At 41.3% G+C, this 21,791-nt stretch overlaps 1 protein-coding gene across 4 annotated transcripts in view; it reads left to right on the forward strand.

Moving 5' to 3' along the window:
• Positions 1-5,437, forward strand: part of Resf1 (retroelement silencing factor 1) — a 102,601-nt gene extending 97,164 nt beyond the window's left edge. For all 4 annotated transcript variants that reach the window (XM_076940931.1, XM_076940930.1, XM_076940932.1 and 1 more), the window contains 2 exons: positions 1,671-1,754; positions 4,539-5,437. In XM_076940931.1, coding sequence (XP_076797046.1) covers positions 1,671-1,754; positions 4,539-4,696 — 242 coding nt within the window. In that variant the 3' untranslated portion in view covers positions 4,697-5,437. The remainder of the gene's footprint in view (positions 1-1,670; positions 1,755-4,538) is intronic.
• The last annotated feature ends 16,354 nt before the right edge of the window (positions 5,438-21,791 follow it).

Here is a 21,791-nt window from a genome sequence, read left to right on the forward strand (position 1 = left end):
CAATTATTGGTTTTATGTATGAGGAACAATACAGGTATAATCCTAGGACTGGGTGAATAAGTAGGACAGCATTTGTTTTATGTTTGTTGCTTTTTATTTTAAATTATAGTAAATTAGTGCTGACAAGATTGTCAACTTTAACATTTACTGAATACAAATATTTAGTCCCAAAGAAACTACACTGTGAAAAGCATTTCTGGTGGTGAAAGTTTTAAAAGAATCAAGTATATAAGTATACATTTATTTCAAGAAGTTTTGAGTTTTGTTGTCTTGGTGGTCAAACCACTGGTATTAGACCCTGAACCACAGCCAGAGTCTGGGTTTTGGTTTTCTTCTGTACTTAGAATTTCAGAGAGGCTCCTATGGAAACTTTGTTCCAAATATTGGAAGGTAGTGTACTTTTTAATGGGTTCTTTTGTTACTTCAACACTGAAGATGAAGATGTTTCCCCAAAGTTAAAAGGTAGCGTCTATTCTGTCTATTAAATAGAAGGCCCGTAAGTTATAATTGCTTGGAACAAATTAATCTCAAATTAGTCACAAAAGTCTAAATGGTGACTGGGCAAAGTGGTATATGTGGAATGCTGGTGGCAGAAGAATCTAGGGAATTTAAGTCCAGCCTTGGCTACAAGGTTTTGTTTGAAAAACAAAACAATGAAGCAAGAATAGCAATCATGAGTCATAGGTAGCATCTCTGTGAAGTGCAGAATTAAGGGGAAATGTGGATGAGTATTTGTGGTCATAAGAGAAGGTTATGAAGTTGTAGGTATTATAGCTAATACATTGTGCAATGCAACTCAGATTGCACAATTGAATTTGTGCAATTGGAAAAATACAGAGTTTTAGTTTAATCTGGGATATTTATTTATTTATTTATTTTCGAGACAGGGTTTCTCTGTGTAGCCCTGGCTGTCCTGGAACTCACTCTGTAAACCAGGCCAGCCTCGAAATCCGCCTGCCTCTGCCTCCCAAGTGCTGGGATTAAAGGCGTGCGCCACTACTGCCCGGCTGGGATTTTTTTTTTTTTTCTTCTGGTTCTGTCTGTTGGGGTGAATAAAACTATGGCATAAGTGATATTTCTTTGTGTAAGGTTATAGGTATAGAATACAAAAATAATTTAGTTTAAAATAGCTGATTTCAAGGTCAGGCATGCTGGCACATACCAACACTTGGGAGGCAGAGGTAGGTAGATCTCTGTGTATTTGAGACCAGCTTGGTTTACATAGTGAGCTCCAGGCCATCCAGAATTATATAATGGGATCCTGTCAACAACAAATAAAACTAAAATCAAAAAGTGTGATTTTAATAGGCATTTGGTATTAGGTTTTTAGAATCTGAGAACTTGGGTATAAATAGAAATTTGGGATTGAGCAGGAGCAGTAACTTTGTCATACCTGTAAATGCCCTGAGAAATGTTGGTTATTCAGCCAAGGTAAGAAAATGTTTTCTTAATGTGACAATTAAAAATTAAAAATTCATTTTCCTATTGTAAAATACTCACCTGGGGAAAATGATTTTGAAGTCCTTTAAAGAAGGTTGTATTACCTATGGAATATAGGTATTATATAGGTAATGTCAGTATTATATATATTTAGGTGAGGTCTTGGTTGTTTTCATTAAGCTAAAATGGAGGAATAAAGGTTATATATCTGAAAACAAGTATTTAAATAGTTTCAGGAATAAAAAGTACAAAAGAAGACTGGTTAAAATGCATCCCTACAAGGACAAAGATGCCTGAATCAAGTCAAGAAATAGGTAAGCCATCATCTGTTTTCTTTTTTGTTTTGTTTTTAAGTTGCCGGCTTGTGTATGAATAACATGGATATAATTACAATATTATCACAGTGCACGGTTTTATTCGTAATCTTGTTTTATAGTAACTTGGTGTTTATTTCTGAAGGTAAGATAGCATTGTTTTCTCTGTCAGGATGGAGTGGGAAACCAGGATCTAGTACCTTTTAACAGGAAAATAATACTGTCACACTGAATTAGGTAAGGGAGTTTTTGAATCTTTTCCCTGAGTAGGGCTAGAGATAATGATTTTCTGAATCTGAGATGACCTCAGTTCTGACATTGTATCAAGTGATAGGTAAATAAGAATATTGTGTAATTGTGATTAAACTCTTCACTAAGATCCGTGGCAGGCTGGATTGGCCTCAAGTAATGTCTTTCAGTCTCCATTTAATTTTTTGCAGGCTCATTCATTCAGTTCCCTAAACAAGGTAGGCAAGTACATTCCCATTTGTCATCTGGCTTACCACATTGCTAGAATAGAGATTTGGACCTGGCCCCTTTCTTCAAAGTTTATTGGGGATAATGGTGTAAGTATTAAAATACAGAAAGCTAATTATCATGGTAGCTTTTATTGGTTTGTTGGAGATTGGCCTTAGCAACTATCTGGTAGGGTAGCCTTGTCCTCACCATGAACTTCTGATTCTCTTGCTTCCAGCTCCCACATGCTGAAGGTTTATGTGCTGTCAAGAATAGAATCCAGGGCTCTGTGCACGCTAAACAAAAAACTGTATTAACTGGTTCCGTATTGTCTATTTAGCTAAAAGTGGGCTGAATGAATATACTGTCTTGGGTTTGTGCATTGAGCGTTAGAAGGTGGAGCTGAAGAGTTGTGTCTTAAATTTCCCATAGTTAAAAGAGTCTCAGAGTCTTGTAACTGGAAACAATTTTACTAGGAACAATGACAGAATGTTTTTAAAAGATACTTAAATTTAAAAGACTTTTACTGAGTGGGTCTATGGGTCTGTGCACATGAGTAAGGTCCCCTGAAGCTAGATTTACAACAGTTTTGAGCCACCAATGTGGATGTTGGGACTATATCTTGTGTCCACTCCAAGAGGGGTGTGCACTCTTTAATCACTGAGTCATCTCTCTCTAGCTCCAAATTTAACAAAGATGAAAATAGAGATTCAAATGTGTATAGATTGAGTCATACAAATACCAAGATAATGCTTACATGAAAGAGCTTAGTTATCCATGCTGTTTGCTTGTAAACCCTGTACTTGAGGGGATGAGGCAGGAGGATTAAAGAGAGCGGGAGACTAGCTGGGATTATAGAACCGAGTACTGTCTCAAAGACAGAATGAAAGATGAGCTGGGATATAGCTCAGTGGGTTGAGGGTTTGTTTTGCTGGGTTCACACTCAGTGCTGAAGGGATTAAAGTAGCAGAATAAACTCCATTTTGTTTTTCAGACTCCATTAACTTGTCCTCGGAGTGTCTTGACCCCCAACCTGGAGTTCTGAAAAAAACCATGAGATATTCTTGGCAGTTGCAAAGTAGACATAACAGCTGTGGCCAGCCAATAATAACAGGGTGGGCTAAGGAAACAAGAGTTGTTCCCAGGGCAAGATGTTCCCTGTAGATGTGTGGTCCCTCCTTGTGGGTTGACCAGATACTGTGAACCAATCAGCTTAAAGGCCAACATTCTTTTATCTATTTATGTAACACCAAGACTTGGAAATCCCTTTTTGCTTCCTGTATAAACCCCATTTCCTTAGACCTTGACCTACTCTCCTATCCTGTTCCATCAGGAAGGTTTGTGGCCCAGTCTTGAACCTGAATAAAGATTTCTGGGTGCTTGCATTGGAGTTGTGGTTCCTGGTGGTCTCTTTGGGGGGGGGGTCCCGTGATCTGGGCATAACAGTGCCAGCCAGTGAGAGGAATGGCTAAAGCAGGATCGAAAGTGCAGGTGTGGTGAACAGGGGAAGGAGGCCCTGAAGTGAGAGAGTTCCATCTAAATGCCTAGAAAATAGAGAAGCAAAGCTAGAATATCAAAATTACACCTTTTCCACTCACTGTTTGGAAATGGCCATACTTTTTCTGCTTTTTTTCCTTAAAGATAGTGTCTTTGTTTGTTTCTGAGACAGGGTTTCTCTATGTTGAGCTGGCTATCCTGGAACTTGCCCTGTAGACCAGGCTGGCATTGAACTCACAGAGGCCCGTCTACCTCTGCCTCCCAAGTGCTGGGATTGAAGGTGTGTACCACCACTGCCCAGCTTGTATTTATTTTTAATTATGTGTAATTATTATATATGACAGGGGAGGGGGTGAGGTACATGTGGGTGTTGTGCCCTGAGAGTCCAGAAGAGGACATTAGATACCCTAGAGCTCGTAGACAGTTGTGTGCTCTTAAGATGTAGGTGCTGGAAACCAAAACTAAATCACTTGCTTCCCCGCCCCACCCCCCTTTGGAGACAAGGTTTCGATATGTTGTCTTAGCTGGCTTGGAACACTTTTCAAGTAGCCCAGGCTGGCCTCAAACTCAGCTGAGGCTAAAGATAGTCTAAACTATCTCTCCAGCTCCTCCTTTGGTTTTTAGGCAAGTTCTTGCTGTGAAACTCAGACTGGCCTTGAACTGAAGATCCTCCTGCCCCAACCTTGAAAATGCTGAGATTATAGGCACATGCTGCCATTTCAGCCATCTGGCTCTGCTTTCTGTTCCCACAGATACTGTACATTTTGTCTCACTTCTGATTGTATAGTGTATGAATGTATCCAACATTAAGTATCATTTTTGTTTTCTTAGATAGTGCCAACTCAAGACTTTCTAAGAGAAGCCTCAGTACAGATGAATTTGAAACGCTACAAAACCCAGTAAAAGACTCAAATGTCATGTTCCGGACCTACAAAAAGATGTACCTTGAGAAGAGAAGCAGAAGCCTCGGGAGTAGTCCAGTTAAGTAGTCACAGGAAGTAGTGATTTTTGTTTTTACCACCAGGACATCCCTAGTCTTTTCAGACTTTTCATCCCTTGCTGAAAATAACTCAGGATGTTCGCATTTGGATTTCTCAGCCAAGAAGTTCAGTTACAGCTTATGTTATATTTTTCACTGATACTGTGTGACTAAATTGTTGGATTAGCTGCTGGTAAGCAGGCAAAAGGAAGATGGCATTTGTCTGGGAACTACAAAGTGTATGATATCTGCATTGTTGAACCATGTTCACTGTTTGAAGTCTTGCTGGTACAGTGGTGCACACCTGTGACCCTAACATTTGATGCGTGGACACAAGAGAATCAAGAATTCAAGGTCATTCTCAGCAGCATAGTGAATCCAGTGAAGTCATCTTAGGCTACATATGACTCTCTCTAAAAGCAAAACAACAGCAACCAAAAAGAATATGAAGATGGCTTATACAAACTTTACTTTGAACCACTGTCATCCTGAGGTAACTATTCATTGCTGAGAACTTGGTTGTTTGACTGGGGCTGTAAATAGATTCTTGTTTCTAAGCACATTAGCAAAATTTATTTTTCAGAAAGTGCCCACTGTGAATGTCAAAGTATATTCCTAAGTATTTTGTACCTCATTGTAAAGGTTTTTTCAGAAGTCTTGTTTTATACTTTTGTTAAACTGAATGGAGTTTTTTGGGAGATGTCTAAACATTACTTTTCATACTTGAAATAAACATTTATTTTTTAAAGAACTACAGTTTAGTCTTAATGGTTTTGTAAGGGTCCGTGATTCCTGAACAATGATACCTTAGAATTCAGATAGTATGCAACAACAAAGAGCATTTATTCTACGGAGAACCAGCATGCAGGGGTCTACCGTACATGGAGATGGGAGACAGAGATAAGAACTTTGCAATTTAAAGCCTGTTAAGGTAGTAGTAGGTGACATTTACCTTTCTTCCCCTTGATTGGTTGGCTCTGTCTCCAGGGGTATGGGTGCCTTTGTGATTGGTTAAGGCTCTGGGGGATTTGGGGGACTTTTGCTGATTAACTAGGCTCAAGCTAGGTCGTGGGGCAGCTTCTGACCCGCTCCTCATTGGCTGCACATGAGGGGTGGGGTTTTCCCAGAATTGACTTGTTTTGGACTTCCCAGTGCTTGAAAACAGAAAATTAGGCCTAGTCTCCCAAACTGTCAGTTTGCAGCCTGTCATGGAGTCAGCCTGGCTCAGGCTAATGCAGTCTTCTCAGTCGCATTTCTCTTTGGTTTTGTACCTTCACTAATAGACACATGTGGATAAGTCAAGCATGATGGCACACTCTCCTGGAGGCCAAGGCAGCCTGTGCACAGAATGTTTGCTTCTAGGAGAGCATTGGCTATTTTTAGAAAATGCTTCCCTCTTCCAGTAGTGGAAATGGAATTCTAGACCTCATGTGCGCTGCGTGCTCTGCCCTTAACTAACCCCTAGTCCTGTTTGTTTTTAAATCCCAATCTTGTATGTATAACTTTTATTGAAGAAGTACATTTAAAGTGGAAGGTAGTCAAGATTTTAATTTTAAGGATTATGCAGAAAGTTCCTTGTAGATTCAGCTTCCGTATTGCCAGCAGTCTTGTAGGAAACACCTATTTAACAGCTTTTTTATGCAGTATTAAGGGATATATATGGTTATCTTAAAATGCTAGTGCAATTTTTTTTCTATGGAAAAACACTATGTGAATGGAAGGCCGAGGCAGGAAGATTGCTGCTACTTCAAAAATAGTCTGAGCTAGGGAGTAACATCCTCCCCAGTCAAAAGAAAATAGAAGTGTACATGAAGTCAGATATTCTTCAATATACTACAGCCACAGACAGAATGTACGTGCAGACAAAAACATTCTTCACCATTTCTCAGTCTTAAATATATTTCAGTATCTTTATTTTATGTGTGAGAGTGTTATTCTTGCATGTGTATAAGTGTACCATGTTCGTGCCTGGTACTTGAGGTTTTAAGTGGTTTCAGACCCTCTAGGTCTGTAGTCACTGGTGGTTTTGATTTGCTAACTGGGTCTTCTGCAAGAGCAACAAGTATTAACTGCTGAACCAACTCTCCATCTCTGACTTTAAAGATTTATTAATTTTAATTATGTCTGTTTATAAATGTGCATATGTTTGCCACTGCCTGCAGAGGCCAGAGAACTATATGATTCCCCTACCTGGTATAGGCAGTTATGAGCTGTCAGGTGTGGGTTCTGGGACCCGATATTGGATCCTCTGACAGAATAGCAAGTGTTCTTAACTGTGGAGCCATTTCTCCAAAAGCTTTTAATTTTTAAAACCTTGTTTTTGTTTGTTTGTTTGTTTGTTGTTGTTGTTTCGAGACAAGGTTTCCCTGTGTAGCCCTGGCTGTCCTGGAACTCACTCTGTAGACCAGGCTGGCCTCGAACTCAGAAATCCGCCTGCCTCTGCCTCCCAAGTGCTGGGATTAAAGGCGTGCGCCACCACTGCCCAGCTTAAAACCTTGTTTAACAGTTACATTGGCTGTAAATAGTGTTTATCTGTTAACATTTTCTGCTCCAGTCCCACGGGGCATTGAACTGGGTTCCAGAGGACCTGGAAGAGAGAACTGGAGGACAGGGAACACAAAGAATGGTGGCTTGTCTAGAGGCTGATCAAACCACTATTTTAATGTTTTCACACAAGGCTATCCACAAGATAGGTAGCCTTGGTGGAAAGTTCTTATGTAGGTTGGTAGTTTTCCACCAAGGCTGCCTGTCTACAAGATCTATAGCTATCTGTTCTAGGGTTAGTGTTTCTCCACAGAGACAAAGACTTTGTGTTAGTAGGCATGTAGGCCTTCAGTGTATAAGCAAGGTTGCTCCCAATGGTTTTCAGTTTAGAAGTGATTTTTACCTGTTGAATTTAGAATCTGATTTGTAAGTAGTAGTGAATGGTTTTTTTTTTTTTTCTTTTTGGCAAATTGAAGTTCAAATTATTCTCAGGAAAGAATGGAAGAGAATTGTTTCTGTGTAAAAGATCAGTTAATTCCCAAGTTTGCAGTTCTGAGCAGTAGGATATGGAATATTTCTTCCTCCCTAGTAAGGCAGATTCTCACTGAAAGAAAAAATAGTTGAATTTTTACAGGGAAAATAAAACCCGAAAACATTTTATTAAGATGTATGTGTATGTTGGTTACACTGAGATATTCCACATGTGCACAGTGAGTACTGATTAAATCCATCTGCTCAGCAATCAATATTCTAAGAAGACTCAAATTGGCTTTTTTAAACTTCCCTCACGAGTACGTGTGCTACTTGTCTCTTAAATACTTAATCCATTAGACATTCCAGTTTCATCATTTTGTTGTACTTGGTAGAAATGTTGTTACTTTATTCTCACCTGTTAAATGGCACCTAGGTTAGGGCCATGTGTAGTTTGTCATTGGCCTGTAGGTGTCTGACATGCCTATTCTTTGCTCATGCACATAAGTGACAAAATAGGATCAAATGATAGTTTCATATTAGGGTTTTGTTTTGGGGTGGGTTTGTTGTTTATTTTGTTGTTTTTTGTGTGTTTTGTTAAGGCAGAGTTTGATTGTGTAGCCCTAGCTGACCTGAAATTTGTTAAGAGAGTACTCTTGTTTTATGAGTGTTCAGAAAGTGAGTTGATCCACACATTGTAGCACATATTCTAAGAGTAAAATCTTATGGTGTTCAGTTTCCTTCCATTCTTAGGCTTTTGGGCCCTGAAGCCTTTGAGGCTGTTGGAAGTCACTTGCAACTGAATCTCATATGACACTGTTCTATGACCTGAACATAGTGGTGCTTTGAATACTTGTCCGTGTTCCATCCAGATACTCACAAGAGATCTGCCTGCCTCTGTCTCCTGAGAGCTAAAACTAACTTCATTTGTATTAACATTTCAAATACTCAGTTATTTGTGTCTGGTGACTACTAAATAGGACAGCATACCCCAGCATATAAAATGTGTTCAAGTGGCCTGAGTATTTGGCTCATGTACAGTGTTGTTGCCTAGTATGTTCAAAGCCTTGGGTTCCAAACCCAGCATCACCACAACAAAAAGGCTCCATTATCTATAAGATAAAAGAAATGCTCAGTGTTTTGTGGGATAGGATTTGGTTTCGTTTAGTTTGGATTTAACATTTATCAAGTGCTATGTCAATTTATTGCTTGATCCTTGGGTCATTTATATATATGTGCGTGTGTGTGTGTGTATGAATATTTGTATACATATATGAATATATGTATGTGTGTATATATACATATATATATATACACACACTCTTAAATGTCAAAAAGAAAAAATTTTCACCATTATATTCTCATTTCCACCTCTTGTTTTCTTTTCCTCCCTTCAGGGTTTTACTCAGACCTGGCTGACCTAGAACTAGCTAACCTTGGCTTTAACTTAGTACTATGTTTATGTTTCTCTCTCTCTCTCTCTTTCTCTCTCTCTCTCTCTCCTCTTTCTTTCTGTCTCCCTCTTTCTCCTCTCTCTCCTTCTTTTTCTTCCCCCCATGTTTGTTTGCCTTAAACAAATATATTGCATTTGTTTGTGTGTGTGTGTGTGTGTGTGTGTGTGTGTGTGTAGCCACCCATATCATGGCCTGCAGAAGTCAGAGCACAGCTTTAGGGAGATAATTCCTTCTTTCTACCCTGTAGATTCTGGGGAATTGAACTCGTTGTCAGACTTGGCTTCAAGTGCTGTTACTCATTGAATCATCTCCTTGCCTCCTGTTTATGTGTTTTTGTTTTTGTTTCTTGAGACATGGTCACACTGTGTAGCTCATCTAGTCTTTTGGCATCCTGAGTACTGGTATCACATTTGTGTATCATAGCACCTGTCCATTTCCCATGATCTACTAGTCAATTACTGTTGCCTTTTTGCACTGTACCAGTTTGTAGCTGTTGAAAGGTGAATAACCAAAGTAGATAGAGTATTGTGTAGCACTCAGGAGGCAGAAACAAGATGTTGAGTTTGAAGCTAACTTCAGTCATATGGTATATTCCTGTCTCATAGAAGCATAGATGAAAGTGGCTGAGGAAATGGCTTAGTGGAAAGAGGAGAGCTTGGTATGAAAGCAAGAGGACCTGGGTTCAAAACCTCCAGTGCCCAAATAAAAGCATGGCAACATGTGTATCTAACCTCAGTGTTGAAGGGTAGAGATAGGCATGTTCTGGTCGTTCCAGGCTAAGATGGTGAACTTTAGGTTCAATGAGTGGTTTTGTCTCAACCAAAAATATGGACACTGATAAAAATACCAACCTCCTCTGGCCTACATGTAGACATGCACAGATATGGGCACCTAAATGTATGTCCACAGGGAATACACCCTGACAGAGAAAAAAGCTAAAGCGAAAAGCTAAACCCAAACTACTAGAATCATACTGGAGAAAGAAAGTTTTTAAAAAGGAGAAGCGTGCGTTAGGAATTTGACAGACTCTGAGGAACTTTGTTGGCTACTCAAAATATGGCTTGGGCTATTCCAATTTAACTTAAACTCTACTTCTATATCTCCTATAGGCCCTTTCCTCTGGGTTGGGGATGATTATTGCCATCTTGAAGCACTGCATTTGTTATTTCCATGGCATTTTCATGACACTGGGCCTGTTAACCATTTGGAGCAAGAGGCAGGTTCATGAGGCTGCTCCCCTCCAAGGTTATATAAATGTTAAACAGAAGACTCTTATGTATAGCTTGCCCATTATTGCTCTTATGTATTGAGTTGTCCATATTCCTGTAAGTTACCTCAGTAAGCTCACTTATAGCTGGATTTGAATAGAATCCTTTTTTTTATTGCTAAGAAGAATGGACCACCTGCTGAGCTTGCCTTGACACCTTCAGACTGCTATCCCCTCACCCAGCCGCTGGAGAAGAGACTCTGGGGGGTGTGGCTTTCCCTTTATATGTGAAAGCAAAATATTAAACTTCAGGCCTTGATCAGAATACGTTGTCTTGGCCCCATGCTTCTCCCGCCCTCCATTCCCCTTTCATTCCCAGCCTTACTCTCAGGTGAACCTGGTTACCTATAACCACTGGTGGCTACACTAGAGGAAGTAAGTCACAGGGGGTGGGCTTTGAGGTTTCAGAAGCTCAAAACAGACCCAGTGTCGCTAGCTTTCTGCTGCATGCCAATCCAGAAGTAGAACTCCCAGGTACCTTTCCAGAACCATGTCTACCCGCTTGCCACCATGCTTGTCCTCTGGTTATTAGTGTTCACTCATATGCAGATCTGTAATGAGAAGGAGCAAGTTAGGCAAGAAAAAAATAGAAAATGTATAGTTTGAGGAGAAAGGGGGCACCAGGAAGTGAAATATAGTTAAGTCCTGTGTTCAAGGAGATAGATTAAAGAAATGCTTGACGTTAAGTGGAACAAAGAGAGTGATATCTCAGGGCATGATCCCACCTGGCTAAGCTTCCAACTTGTGAAACAATTAAAGAAAAGCTTAGGCTTTTTGAGGGGTAGGGGTGAGGTGTGGTGATACAAACCTTTAATCCCAGCACTCCAGAGGTATATCTCCAAGTTTGTGGCCAGCCTGGTCTATAGAGCAAATTCCAGGACAGCCAAGTTTAGGAAGCAAAGGAAACCATCAAAAAAACAAACAAACAAAACAAAGCTGGTTAGAATGTATTTGAATGAGGGGCAGCTTCGGTCACGTGGTTCTGGCTTTAGAGTCAAAGATAGAAGGAAGGGGTTAGGAAAATCTCTCTTCATGACTAAGAAAAGCTGCTGAGGCCAGGGATGTCCCTGCATGGAGACCTACAGAGGCCACCATGTGAAGCAGTAAAGGAGAAGCCTGGATTGTGTTGGAGACCATGAGATGTTGGAGATGCCAGAGCTGTCGGATACCTGCAGAGGAAAGCTGCTAACAGAGTGGAACTGGCCCAAGAGAAGTGTGGTGCAGTCAACAAGGCTGAAAGGAATTGGAGATCTGAAGCGTGTTTTGACATCCGACATAGAGATGCAGAGTTTGGAGTAATATTTGGGCCCAATTTTCCCCAGATCCCAATTTGCTTTGGTTTATAGAGTGGCACCAATTATACTTTTTAAAAAGATGTTATTTATATATGTGTGCACTTGTGCATGCATACATGCTGCAACAATCATAGAAGTCGGGACAACTTGTTGAAACTGACTCTTTCTTACACCATGCGTGTCCCAGTATCCAGCTTGGTTTTTGAGCTTGTCCTTTTCTACTTTTAGGAAGAAGATCTTTTACAGTCGGTGTTTTGTGGGTAGTTCTAGATAGTTAATATTTATGTTGATGTATATACCAAGTTATTGATTGACCCTCTATCTTAAAATGCAATCTCTCAGGGGAAGACACAGTCTGAGGAAACAATTTTATACACTATGAGTAACTCACAGGAGAGTATAGTCAAACACAGTATATACTAAATTGTCAGTGAAAACCTAAAGCAGTAAAGGAAGTGAAAGTATCACAGTTGCCTCCTTAGATCAGAATACTGTGTTGAAGGAGGGAGGAATCAGCACAATTTACCTACATTAAGATTTAAAATACTGCACAAAAGGGAGGAAGGTGGGGTAACTAGGCTTTGTTGAGGCCTATTGAGAAAAGGAAAATTTTCTCCTACTAAAGTAAATTTATTTTTGTAGATTTTAGAAGTTATTTATCCTTTGTATTCTATCTGTTGCACTATTTTTGGTTAAGAGAATGAAATCGGGCTGGAGAGATGGCTCAGAAGTTAAGAGCACTGACTACTCTTCCAGAGGTTCTGAGTTCAATTCCCAGCAACTGTGAGAACAAAATTTGAAAGCAGCATTGTAACAATAACAAAAATTCATGGTCAGCAAAGACCACCAACAATTTGTTAAATATAGTCATAATAAAAATATTAAGCCCCTGCAGGGGCAGGGTGACCCAAATGAAAAGGCATGCTAAGATGTGCCCAGATAAGCCCAAGTGAGTAATGGGCCATCTGGTGTTTACTTTTCTCTCCCCCTTTCTGAGAAGTCCAAGGTTTCATGGTCAAAAGTAACTAGTCATCTGCCAGCTTGCACGTAGCCACTTCTGCAAGTTGCTGATGTTTGAAATATCCAATCAGATGTAAGCACGCCAAATTTTCCCGCTCCCCCCAACCCCTACCCATAAATATCCCAAATTTCCTGGGTTCTGGATCGGAACCTCTATCTCCTGTGTGAGATATGTTCCGGCCCGAGGGCCCTCGTCATTAAACCTCCTCTGCAATTGCATCAAGAAGGTCTCTCATGTGTCCTTGGGTTTGTGCAGTTCCAGACTTGGGTGAGGGTCCCCTTGCAGGGGTCTTACACAACCACATGGTGGCTCACAACCATCTGTAATGGGAGCTGATGCCCTCTTCTGGTGTGTGTGAAGACAGTAACAGTGTACTCTAATACACAAAATAAAATCTTAAAAAAAAAAAAATGAAATCTACATTGTATTGATGCAGGAAAAACTTGAAGTAATAAAATTGATGTTATAAATGATTTACCAATAAATTTGTTTAGAAAATATTATTATATAAAGTTGTATTTAGCTAAAGGCACATTGCCTCTGATACATGACTGGAAAGTAAAGGACATACCTGACTCTGAAGACCCCCAAACTGGCGACCCTTACTCAAGTCTTGGCCACCCATGAACTATCAAGACACTGTATCTGGATGCAATCAGCAGAGGTTTTATTAGGGAGAGAGTTGGCTAGCCAAGGTCAATTCGGTTCACTCGCGCAGGAGTTGAATTGACAAAGCCAGTCAGTCTGAGGAAGGTTTTTAAAGGGGGACGCCACAAACCAGGGGAGTGGAAAGGGGGTGTGTGTGAGGGGTTGTCAAGAATACATAACATAAAAATAGTGGAACATTTCAGAGGAACCCTAAATGATTTAGAGTCATGTGAAAATCACTCTGCACACTCATTCTTCTCAAGAATGTAGTTTTACCATGTCACTGTGCCCTACCCTGTCATTTACCAACTATTTCAGATTAACTATTTCTCACTTGCTCCGGCCACAGCCCCACTGTTGCGCGCACCTCCCGTGTCCCCCCTCGCCCGTGGAAGAGAAACACGAGAGGCAGAATTCGGATATCACCACAGCGAGGCTTTACTCTGTATCAGCAAACGTGGAAAACGCGGAAGGGCTGAAGACAGGAAGAGGCCCAGCTTAAATACACCCTAGAGTGACTTATTCACTTCTGATTGGCTGTTCACTCATCACCCAATATTACGCCTCAGGATTGGCCAGTGACTTTGGCGGGCTTTCTGCCTTTGCAGCTGCGCAGTTAATTGTTTACTAGTGGGAAGGACACGATGTCCGCGCCATCTTGGAATGGCGGATACTGACATACTCACTACGTCTCCCAACATCTCTCCCTGTTTAAATTATTAATATGAAACAGCCTTTTGCCTATTAAGTGTAGCACCAATCAAGATTCGAACTCAAGCCCAATCAAGCAAACTCCATCTTGGGGGAATAAGCCATCAAGAGCTTACAGCCCGAAGATTCTCCCTTACCCTACCAGGTGCAATGGAAACAAGTCCTCTGGGTGCAAGGGCTAAGGGGATGTAAAGAGGAATGGACACCCGTCCCTGTGCAATGGAGTATAGCTCCCAGGAGTGCAAAGGCTGTCAACCTACTATTCAGGTACCACAGCTATTTAGGCAAGAGCTTGCTGGACTTAGACCTCTCATCGACCCAGTGCAATGGGCTGAACCCTTGGGGTGCATCGACTGAGGGTCTCAGTCATCGGCTACTTTCTTAGCCTAGATAGTCAAATTTCAGGGGGAGATCTTTGCTCCAAGATTGCGAGTGCTTGGGCGCTAGCGGCCTTGTCACATTTTTTTGTTGAGCTCTGAGCTTACAGACCAACCATCATGAACACTAATCCACAACATAGGGCTGCATCAAACAGGCCTATCCCCCCTTTTAGAAAGAAAGAAAGAAAGAAAAGGCAGAAGAAATTCAAGAAGTAAAATCGCCAGGGGTAACAGGGTCCATCCGTGCTCCATCAAGGCTCAAGATCCGGATTTGCAATTGCTGCTGTACCAGGTCTAACTCCCCATTCCAATTCCCTTTTAAATAAGCAGAAAGATTATGGCTTTGAACAAATGTATCATTCACAAATCTCAGAGGTGTAATACCTGGATGTGGGGTTGCTGACATGCAGCTTATTTGAACCACATCCGTGAGCTGCTCCACATGGGCTTGGAGCAAATCAACTCTCTGATTGACCAACAGGATGTCTGATATGCATCCACTTTCTGTAAAATAGTCAAGGCCTTAAAGGTCTTTTCTGAAATATGATTAACAACAGTAGCTGCTGTAACTTGATTAACCATGTCTAGGTCTAGTGATCCATTCCAGCATTGTGCTAAAAAGCATGCAACATTCTTACAATCCAAGATATCAGAATTATTCTGAAAGTTGGATAACATAAAGAAAAATGGAGGGTCCACACACACCGACACCGGTTGTGCAGATGCATTTTTAAACAAATTTTAATGTTATTCAAATGGCTAGAGATATTAGATCGTGTAGCCGAAACATTCTACACTCCATGAAACACACCATTTAACAAGACAAAGGCAGATACACCCTTTTTAACATTCTAAACAGTGGCTACAACACATAATTTAATTGTGTTGAAACAGGATAAACCCAAGAAGATACACATATGATTTAATTTAGGACTTGCATCCCTTTGAAAACATTAGAGGTTTAAATCCTCCTATGGTAAGCTTAAGATGAGGTTTTAGCCAAATAATATCTCTTAACAACTTTTAAAAATCACTAAGAGCAAATCAAGATTAAAAGTAAACTATTTTCCTTTTGCATGTACACTCACAAGCCAGAAGATGGCGTTAGATCCCCACCACAAATGGTTGTGAGCCACCATGTGGTTGCTGGGAGTTCAGCCTTTATAATTTAAATTAAGTCCAGCCTTTAATGGCTGAGCCATCTCTCTAGCCCCATCTGATTAGGATATAACTGAGGTCTCAAATATTGAAAGACACTGTCTTTGAATCCTTTTTTGGAGTAACAAGTACTCTAAAAAATTTTTTTAAAGCTCCTTATATTGGAGCAATGGCTTGCAGAAAAAACTTCTTTAGAGAAATCCACTAATAAAGTATCACACAATGAATAATATACACTAAAAGATTTAACCTCTTAATTTTTTGTATTAAAGCAGCAACAATATTTATATATATAAAATGTAAAACAATTAACCATTTTCTGAAGCAATTATTTTTAACAAATACCGCTTCATGGGCTCTTAAAAATTATGAATAAATTTACTAACTGCAAATCTCTCACCTTTACCAGAAATGTAAAGGGATGGTATAAAACATCTTTTATATAAGCATTTACTGAAATGGTAGCTGGAGTAGGCAACTTAGGCTGTATAAATCTTAAATTTGAACTTTATTTTGGATTAATTTAATAACCAATCTTTTTTTGTTCAATGAGAATATCGGATAAAAGCCAACTTTATCTTCTAATAATTGTTACATATATTAGAGGAATCCAAGGCATCTCATTTTTAACAACCTTGAATATAAAGGAATTAAAACAATTTGAACCATATTTTATCAGCAGGCACAGTCACACTCATGGAGGGAAGCAGACATAATTTTAATTTCTCCAGCATAATCATAACCTTTAGCCTACAGACTGTTGTAAAGTCTTTGGTTTTTAGATTTATCCCTCCTCTCACAAGAAACAATGAGGACAAAAGACGAATTCCGGTAAGCACATTTCTAGAACCAGGTCTGAAGACTCAGAACAAAAGGAATGCTTAACACCTGAGCTTCTACAGCGCAGCCTGCATTGTCTTAATTCAAATGTAAATGTAACCTCCTCCGGCCTGTTCTCTGAGGCTTGGCTAGTCCTGAACTGTGTGATTTTGACCTTAACTTTAAACCTTAAATTTAAACTGTAAACCTTAAAAGACACGTGTTGTATCTTTTCTCTACAAACATAGGCAAATCAAAAAACCAATCTTTAACGATGTAAGCAATCTATTTTTTCTCAAATCAACACCAACTGGATTACCTTTATGTTATAAAGTTTTGCTGCCACAAAACAAAGTGTAAAATCTAATGGAAAATTTGAAGCATTGTATAACTCAGGCTGCCTGCGGGTGCGCCTGAGGCCAGGGCAACCAATTAACACTCAATAGCTGTACACAATGGAGGTGCTTCAGCATTTGAATGTACTAGCAAGGGAACAGGCCAAGATCTAATTATGTCCCACAGTGGTATACTTATCGCCAAATGGAACATCAGTGTCAGGAGAATCAGGGTCGTAATCTTGCAATCTAGCTTCCTTCTTCACAATCTGTACCAGCCTCGTAGGGACCCAAATTGAATTGTTTTCACCTGTTGAATAAGCACAAACAGCCTCCCACCCCAGGCCACAGCAGGCCCTCAGCCAATCTTGTAGCCTCCTGTTCTTACGAGGGACAATGGCTGTACAGCATTTAGCTGTGGCATTTTCAAAAATCATCTGTTCTATCACTGGCATTGCTTGCTCTAAGTTCATGGGGCACTCCCCGCGTGCCCGCTGCTGGAAGGCAGCTTCCCAGGGCAGACTGCCTCCCTCCTCTGCCTGCCTTTCCCGCCACGCTCTCTTGCTCTGCCTTGTTGCAAGCCGCTGCAGGTAGCAGAGCGTAGACGCCTCTGCAACTGGTCTGACCCAGGCCCCGTCGAAGCGTCTCTGTTCCCACAGCCCGAGCCGAGAAGCACAGCAGGGGACCCTCGAGCCCGAGCGAGCCCGAGCTGGCTCCGGCTGAGGTCGGTGGGGCTGGGCTGAGTGACTTAAGATCTTTCTTAGTCTTATCTCAGAATAGCTATCCTTTGCACAAGCGGCTACTTCCTCCTCTATGCTTTCCTCCTCGGAGCTGCCCAGTTCTATGGAGTCAGGCTCCTTAATGAAGTACAGGGGGGTCCTTTTGACCTCCGTTCTCTCTCTCCACCATCCGGTGGAGGGTCCTCAAGCTTAATGGACTCTGCAGTAGCCCTTGTTCCTTTTGAGTACTCTATCCTATGGCCAGGCTCCTTGGCCTGCTTCTGTTGCCCAGGCTTTCTTGCCTGCTTCTCTTTTCCAGGCCCTTTGGCCTGATGCCGGCTAACACGCTCTGGTTCTGGTATGCTAGAGTGGCCCTCTTTCTCACAACACAAATAAGTTAAAAACAAATACAATTCAAGCAAGAGGCTAGCTAGTGGAGCGGCAGCGGTGAGTTTAAATCCGCTTGTCACAAACGCCACCCCAGGCATATCTTCCAAAGGTGTACCTCGTCCTGTAGTCTTTTAACCCGCCCCAAAACTTGGGGGCCTCCGTGTAGCCTTGAAACTCCAGGGTTTCGGCTCCAGTTGTTGTGCACACCTCCCGTGTCCCCCCTCGCCCGTGGAAGAGAAACACGAGAGGCAGAATTCGGGTATCACCACAGCGAGGCTTTACTCTGTATCAGCAAACGTGGAAAACGCGGAAGGGCTGAAGACAGGAAGAGGCCCAGCTTAAATACACCCTAGAGTAACTTATTCACTTCTGATTGGCTGTTCACTCATCACCCAATATTACGCCTCAGGATTGGCCAGTGACTTTGGCGGGCTTTCTGCCTTTGCAGCTGCGCAGTTAATTGTTTACTAGTGGGAAGGACACGATGTCCGCGCCATCTTGGAATGGCGGATACTGACATACTCACTACGGCTCCCAACACCCCACCTAGATGACTTGCATCTTTTTTTGTGGTCAGGAATGTGTCTTCCTGCTTCGGGCCTTCCTCACCCACAGGTGGGTTTTCTTCCCTGAGGCTTGAGGAATGTTAATACTCTTCCTGGAATGTATCCCAGGGCAGTGAAGGCCTGAAGTCTTACATTCAGTTCTGCCTTCTGGAACCTGCATTCTTTTTCTCAGGTCTAGGATAAAGAAAAAGCCTGTATATATTTCATAAAATGATCTTTATAATTTTTCACTCTACCACTCCATTTGGAAGCCAGCAGCCATTTTGCTGTTTTGTTAAATACATTTCTATTTAAGAATTCTGTTGTGGGAAATATTAAAAAAAGAATGGCACGTTCCTGTGCTAACCCCAGCTACTCTCTGCCCCAGTGGGCTGGCTGACTATGCACTGGCAACAATGGCCAGCCTGTTCTTATCTCATGGAGACTCTCTGACTCAGCTCCAAAATCTCTCTTCCCAGCTCGCTAAGTTCCTGCTGGCAGGTTGCTACTATGCCACGATTCAAAACCCTCACAGCCTTTGTGGTGCTCACCTGGCAAACCCATACTTTCTGTCTGGAACCCAGTAGAACTGCCACAGGAAGGAAAACACCACACAAACTTAGTTCAGAAACAATGGTGACTCAATTTCTGGGTGCAACAAGAATCCTAATCTTGTATCTATATTAAATCTAAATCCCCTGGTGGTGAATTCATGCTGTCCCCGTCCAAATAGACTCACTCTGACTCCCTCTCTCTCTCCCTGTCTCCCTCTTCCTCTCTCTTCCCCTTCCCATCCAACCCAGAAGTTCCTCCTACTTGCCCAGTGATTAGCTCCTTTATTCATTAGGGGATTGGTTCACAAGAAGTCACTTGAGTAAGTGACTCACTCCTTGTCTGCAGCCCCTTTCAGGAGAGCAAATTATCATCAAAAATATAAAGAGCACCAGGCCTTTTTACAACAGAACTCAGTTTTTGTTTTTCATTCTCTGTTTCCTGGAACCTGGCCTGTTTTTAAGAACCTGTTCTAACCAGTAACCACAACCCACATGATGACTGTTTTTCTAATTTTTTTTGTACTTTGCTAACCACTATTGTTTTCAATTCTGTAAACATGCTTACAACTACTTATTGTTTTACTCTTAAAGAACCCTGAAAAAATGGACTCAAGACTACTCTTTCAACTTAGGGCTAGGCAGTAGCTGGCTGGTGAGTACCCAAATAAGCTTGCTCAATTTGGCCCAGGTGGTTCTGTTCTTACTCTTTTTCCAGTGGAATTTAGAAGTAGTATATTAACCAGGCTTGCTAGAAACTATAGGGATGAACATTTTATAATTGAAATTTAGGTTTGCTGAGAAAGTTTCTTGGGAATTTTAATCCAGCAACTTGGCTGTTCTGGCAAAGGATCTCATTCAAAGACCTTCTCTAGGTTTATGTGATCTAATTGGAATGTAGAAATGCCCTGTATTACAGTATGATCTGGCTTGAGTACAGACACATCATTAGTAGACACTTTTAATTGCAAACTAGAAGGAAGTAGTCGTGTTTGAAAGTGATGTCTAACTGAGGGGCAGACAAAGTGATGAGTCAGAGATAAAATACACCCAACTCTCATGAGAACAGGGCAGGAAAGAAAGCTACTTAGGAGCAGTGCAGGGAGAGAGGAAGGAGAGTTTTCACTGAAGTGGTTTGTGGGGAGCCGACAGAAGGCGGCTGTCATCCTTGCAGCCATCTTGAGCCATATACCCTGACAAGAGACTTGTTTACAATAGCCTAAAACAGCTGAGCACACTCTGATAACATCTTGTTTTAGATACCCAGGATTTTCCCTTGGGTGTGTGAGACTTAAAGGTGTAATTTAGAGCTGAGACTTAAAGGTGTAACTTAAAGGTGTAATTTAGAGATAAGACTTAAAGGCATGGCTTAGAAGTGAGACATATAAAAGGTGAGATGCAGACAGAAGAAATTATTAAACACTTGTACTTGGAAGAGTACTTGAGACTCAAGACTTAGAACTTGGAAAAAGACTAACGACTGGGAAAGAAACTAGCAACTTAGAACTGGGAGAAGGACTTGAGATTTATTACAGCTGGAACTAGGATTAGGACTTGAGACTTGGTGCTAGGAACTAGGGACTTGGAGAGAAGAAGAGAGACTGAAGAATAAACGGGATTGGATCACACTCTCTCTGGTCTCCATTCTTCCACCGTCCTTCTCTCTCTTGCTGAACCCCAACCTTTGGACTGGAGCAGCTTGGGGCAGTGTGGGTTCTAACATTGACTGAGTAGTCTGCAACATTTTGGCCCCCAAGCATGGGGCAGAGCGGTCCTTGACAGTGGTTTGTTACCAGTACAGCTTTACAGAGACGGGTTGTAGGGGAAACGAACCAGAGAATGATAAGGAGCCAGAAGTTACAAACATCTTACCAAGAGTCAGTTGAGGCCAAGCAGAACAATTCAGTTTGAAGCAGAGAAGCCAGATTGAATCAGTCAGCTTGGAGAGGAATTTAGGCCAGAACTGAGTTGAAGCAGCCACCCAGAGTTCAGAAAGAACTAGAAAGAACTTGTTTAAAGCCTCTGAGATAACAATTACATCTGCCGAATAAAAGATACTTAGTGCCGGCGGTGGTGGCGCACGCCTTTAATCCCAGCACTTGGGAGGCAGAGGCAGGCGGATTTCTAAATTCAAGGCCAGCCTGGTCTACAGAGTGAGTTCCAGGACAGCCAGGGCTACACAGAGAAACCCTGTCTCGGGAAGAAAAAAAAAAACAAAAAACTTAGTTTCTGCTAATGTTTCTTCACTAAGAATAACCTCCAGTTGGACTCCATTCCCCCAAAAAGGAGACCACCTTGTCTTGCAACTAGCCATTAAGCCCATACCTCCAAAGGGTATCTCTTGGGGACAGGTAGTATAGGGTCACAACTATTTTCAAGTCCTAGTTTTCCACTGTCCCCTGTGCTCTTAATTAAAAAAGCATAATTCTGTCAGGTGGGCGAGATGAACCCAGGTAACAACTATTCTAAAAGAATAATACTACTATGCTTAAAAAAATAATTCTGGCAGTATCTTTGCTCTGTAACTCTCCCTTCTGTCCAAATAGCCAGCCTTTTAATCTCCTGTATGTTTAAATTGTCCAACGTGTAACCTGGGGCTAAGTCCAGAACGAGAATTAAAGATGACAACATATATAAGATGTGTAAGTGTACAGGGTATATAACTAGTATCTATTCTTGGCTGCCTTCTCTTTGGGCATTAGCCAGAGCCAGATGCATGCTAATATTAAAGAGTGTTTCCTTTGTTACTTATTTCCTTTATTCTAAGTATGTGAAGTACTTTCTTACTGGGAAGCATATTAATTCTAAAATACTACATCTGAATTTGGGTATCCATTAACATGACATTCTAGACTGC

This window comes from Arvicanthis niloticus, chromosome 9 (genome assembly GCF_011762505.2).
Source record: "Arvicanthis niloticus isolate mArvNil1 chromosome 9, mArvNil1.pat.X, whole genome shotgun sequence".
In the NCBI taxonomy this organism is placed as follows: domain Eukaryota; kingdom Metazoa; phylum Chordata; class Mammalia; order Rodentia; family Muridae; genus Arvicanthis; species Arvicanthis niloticus.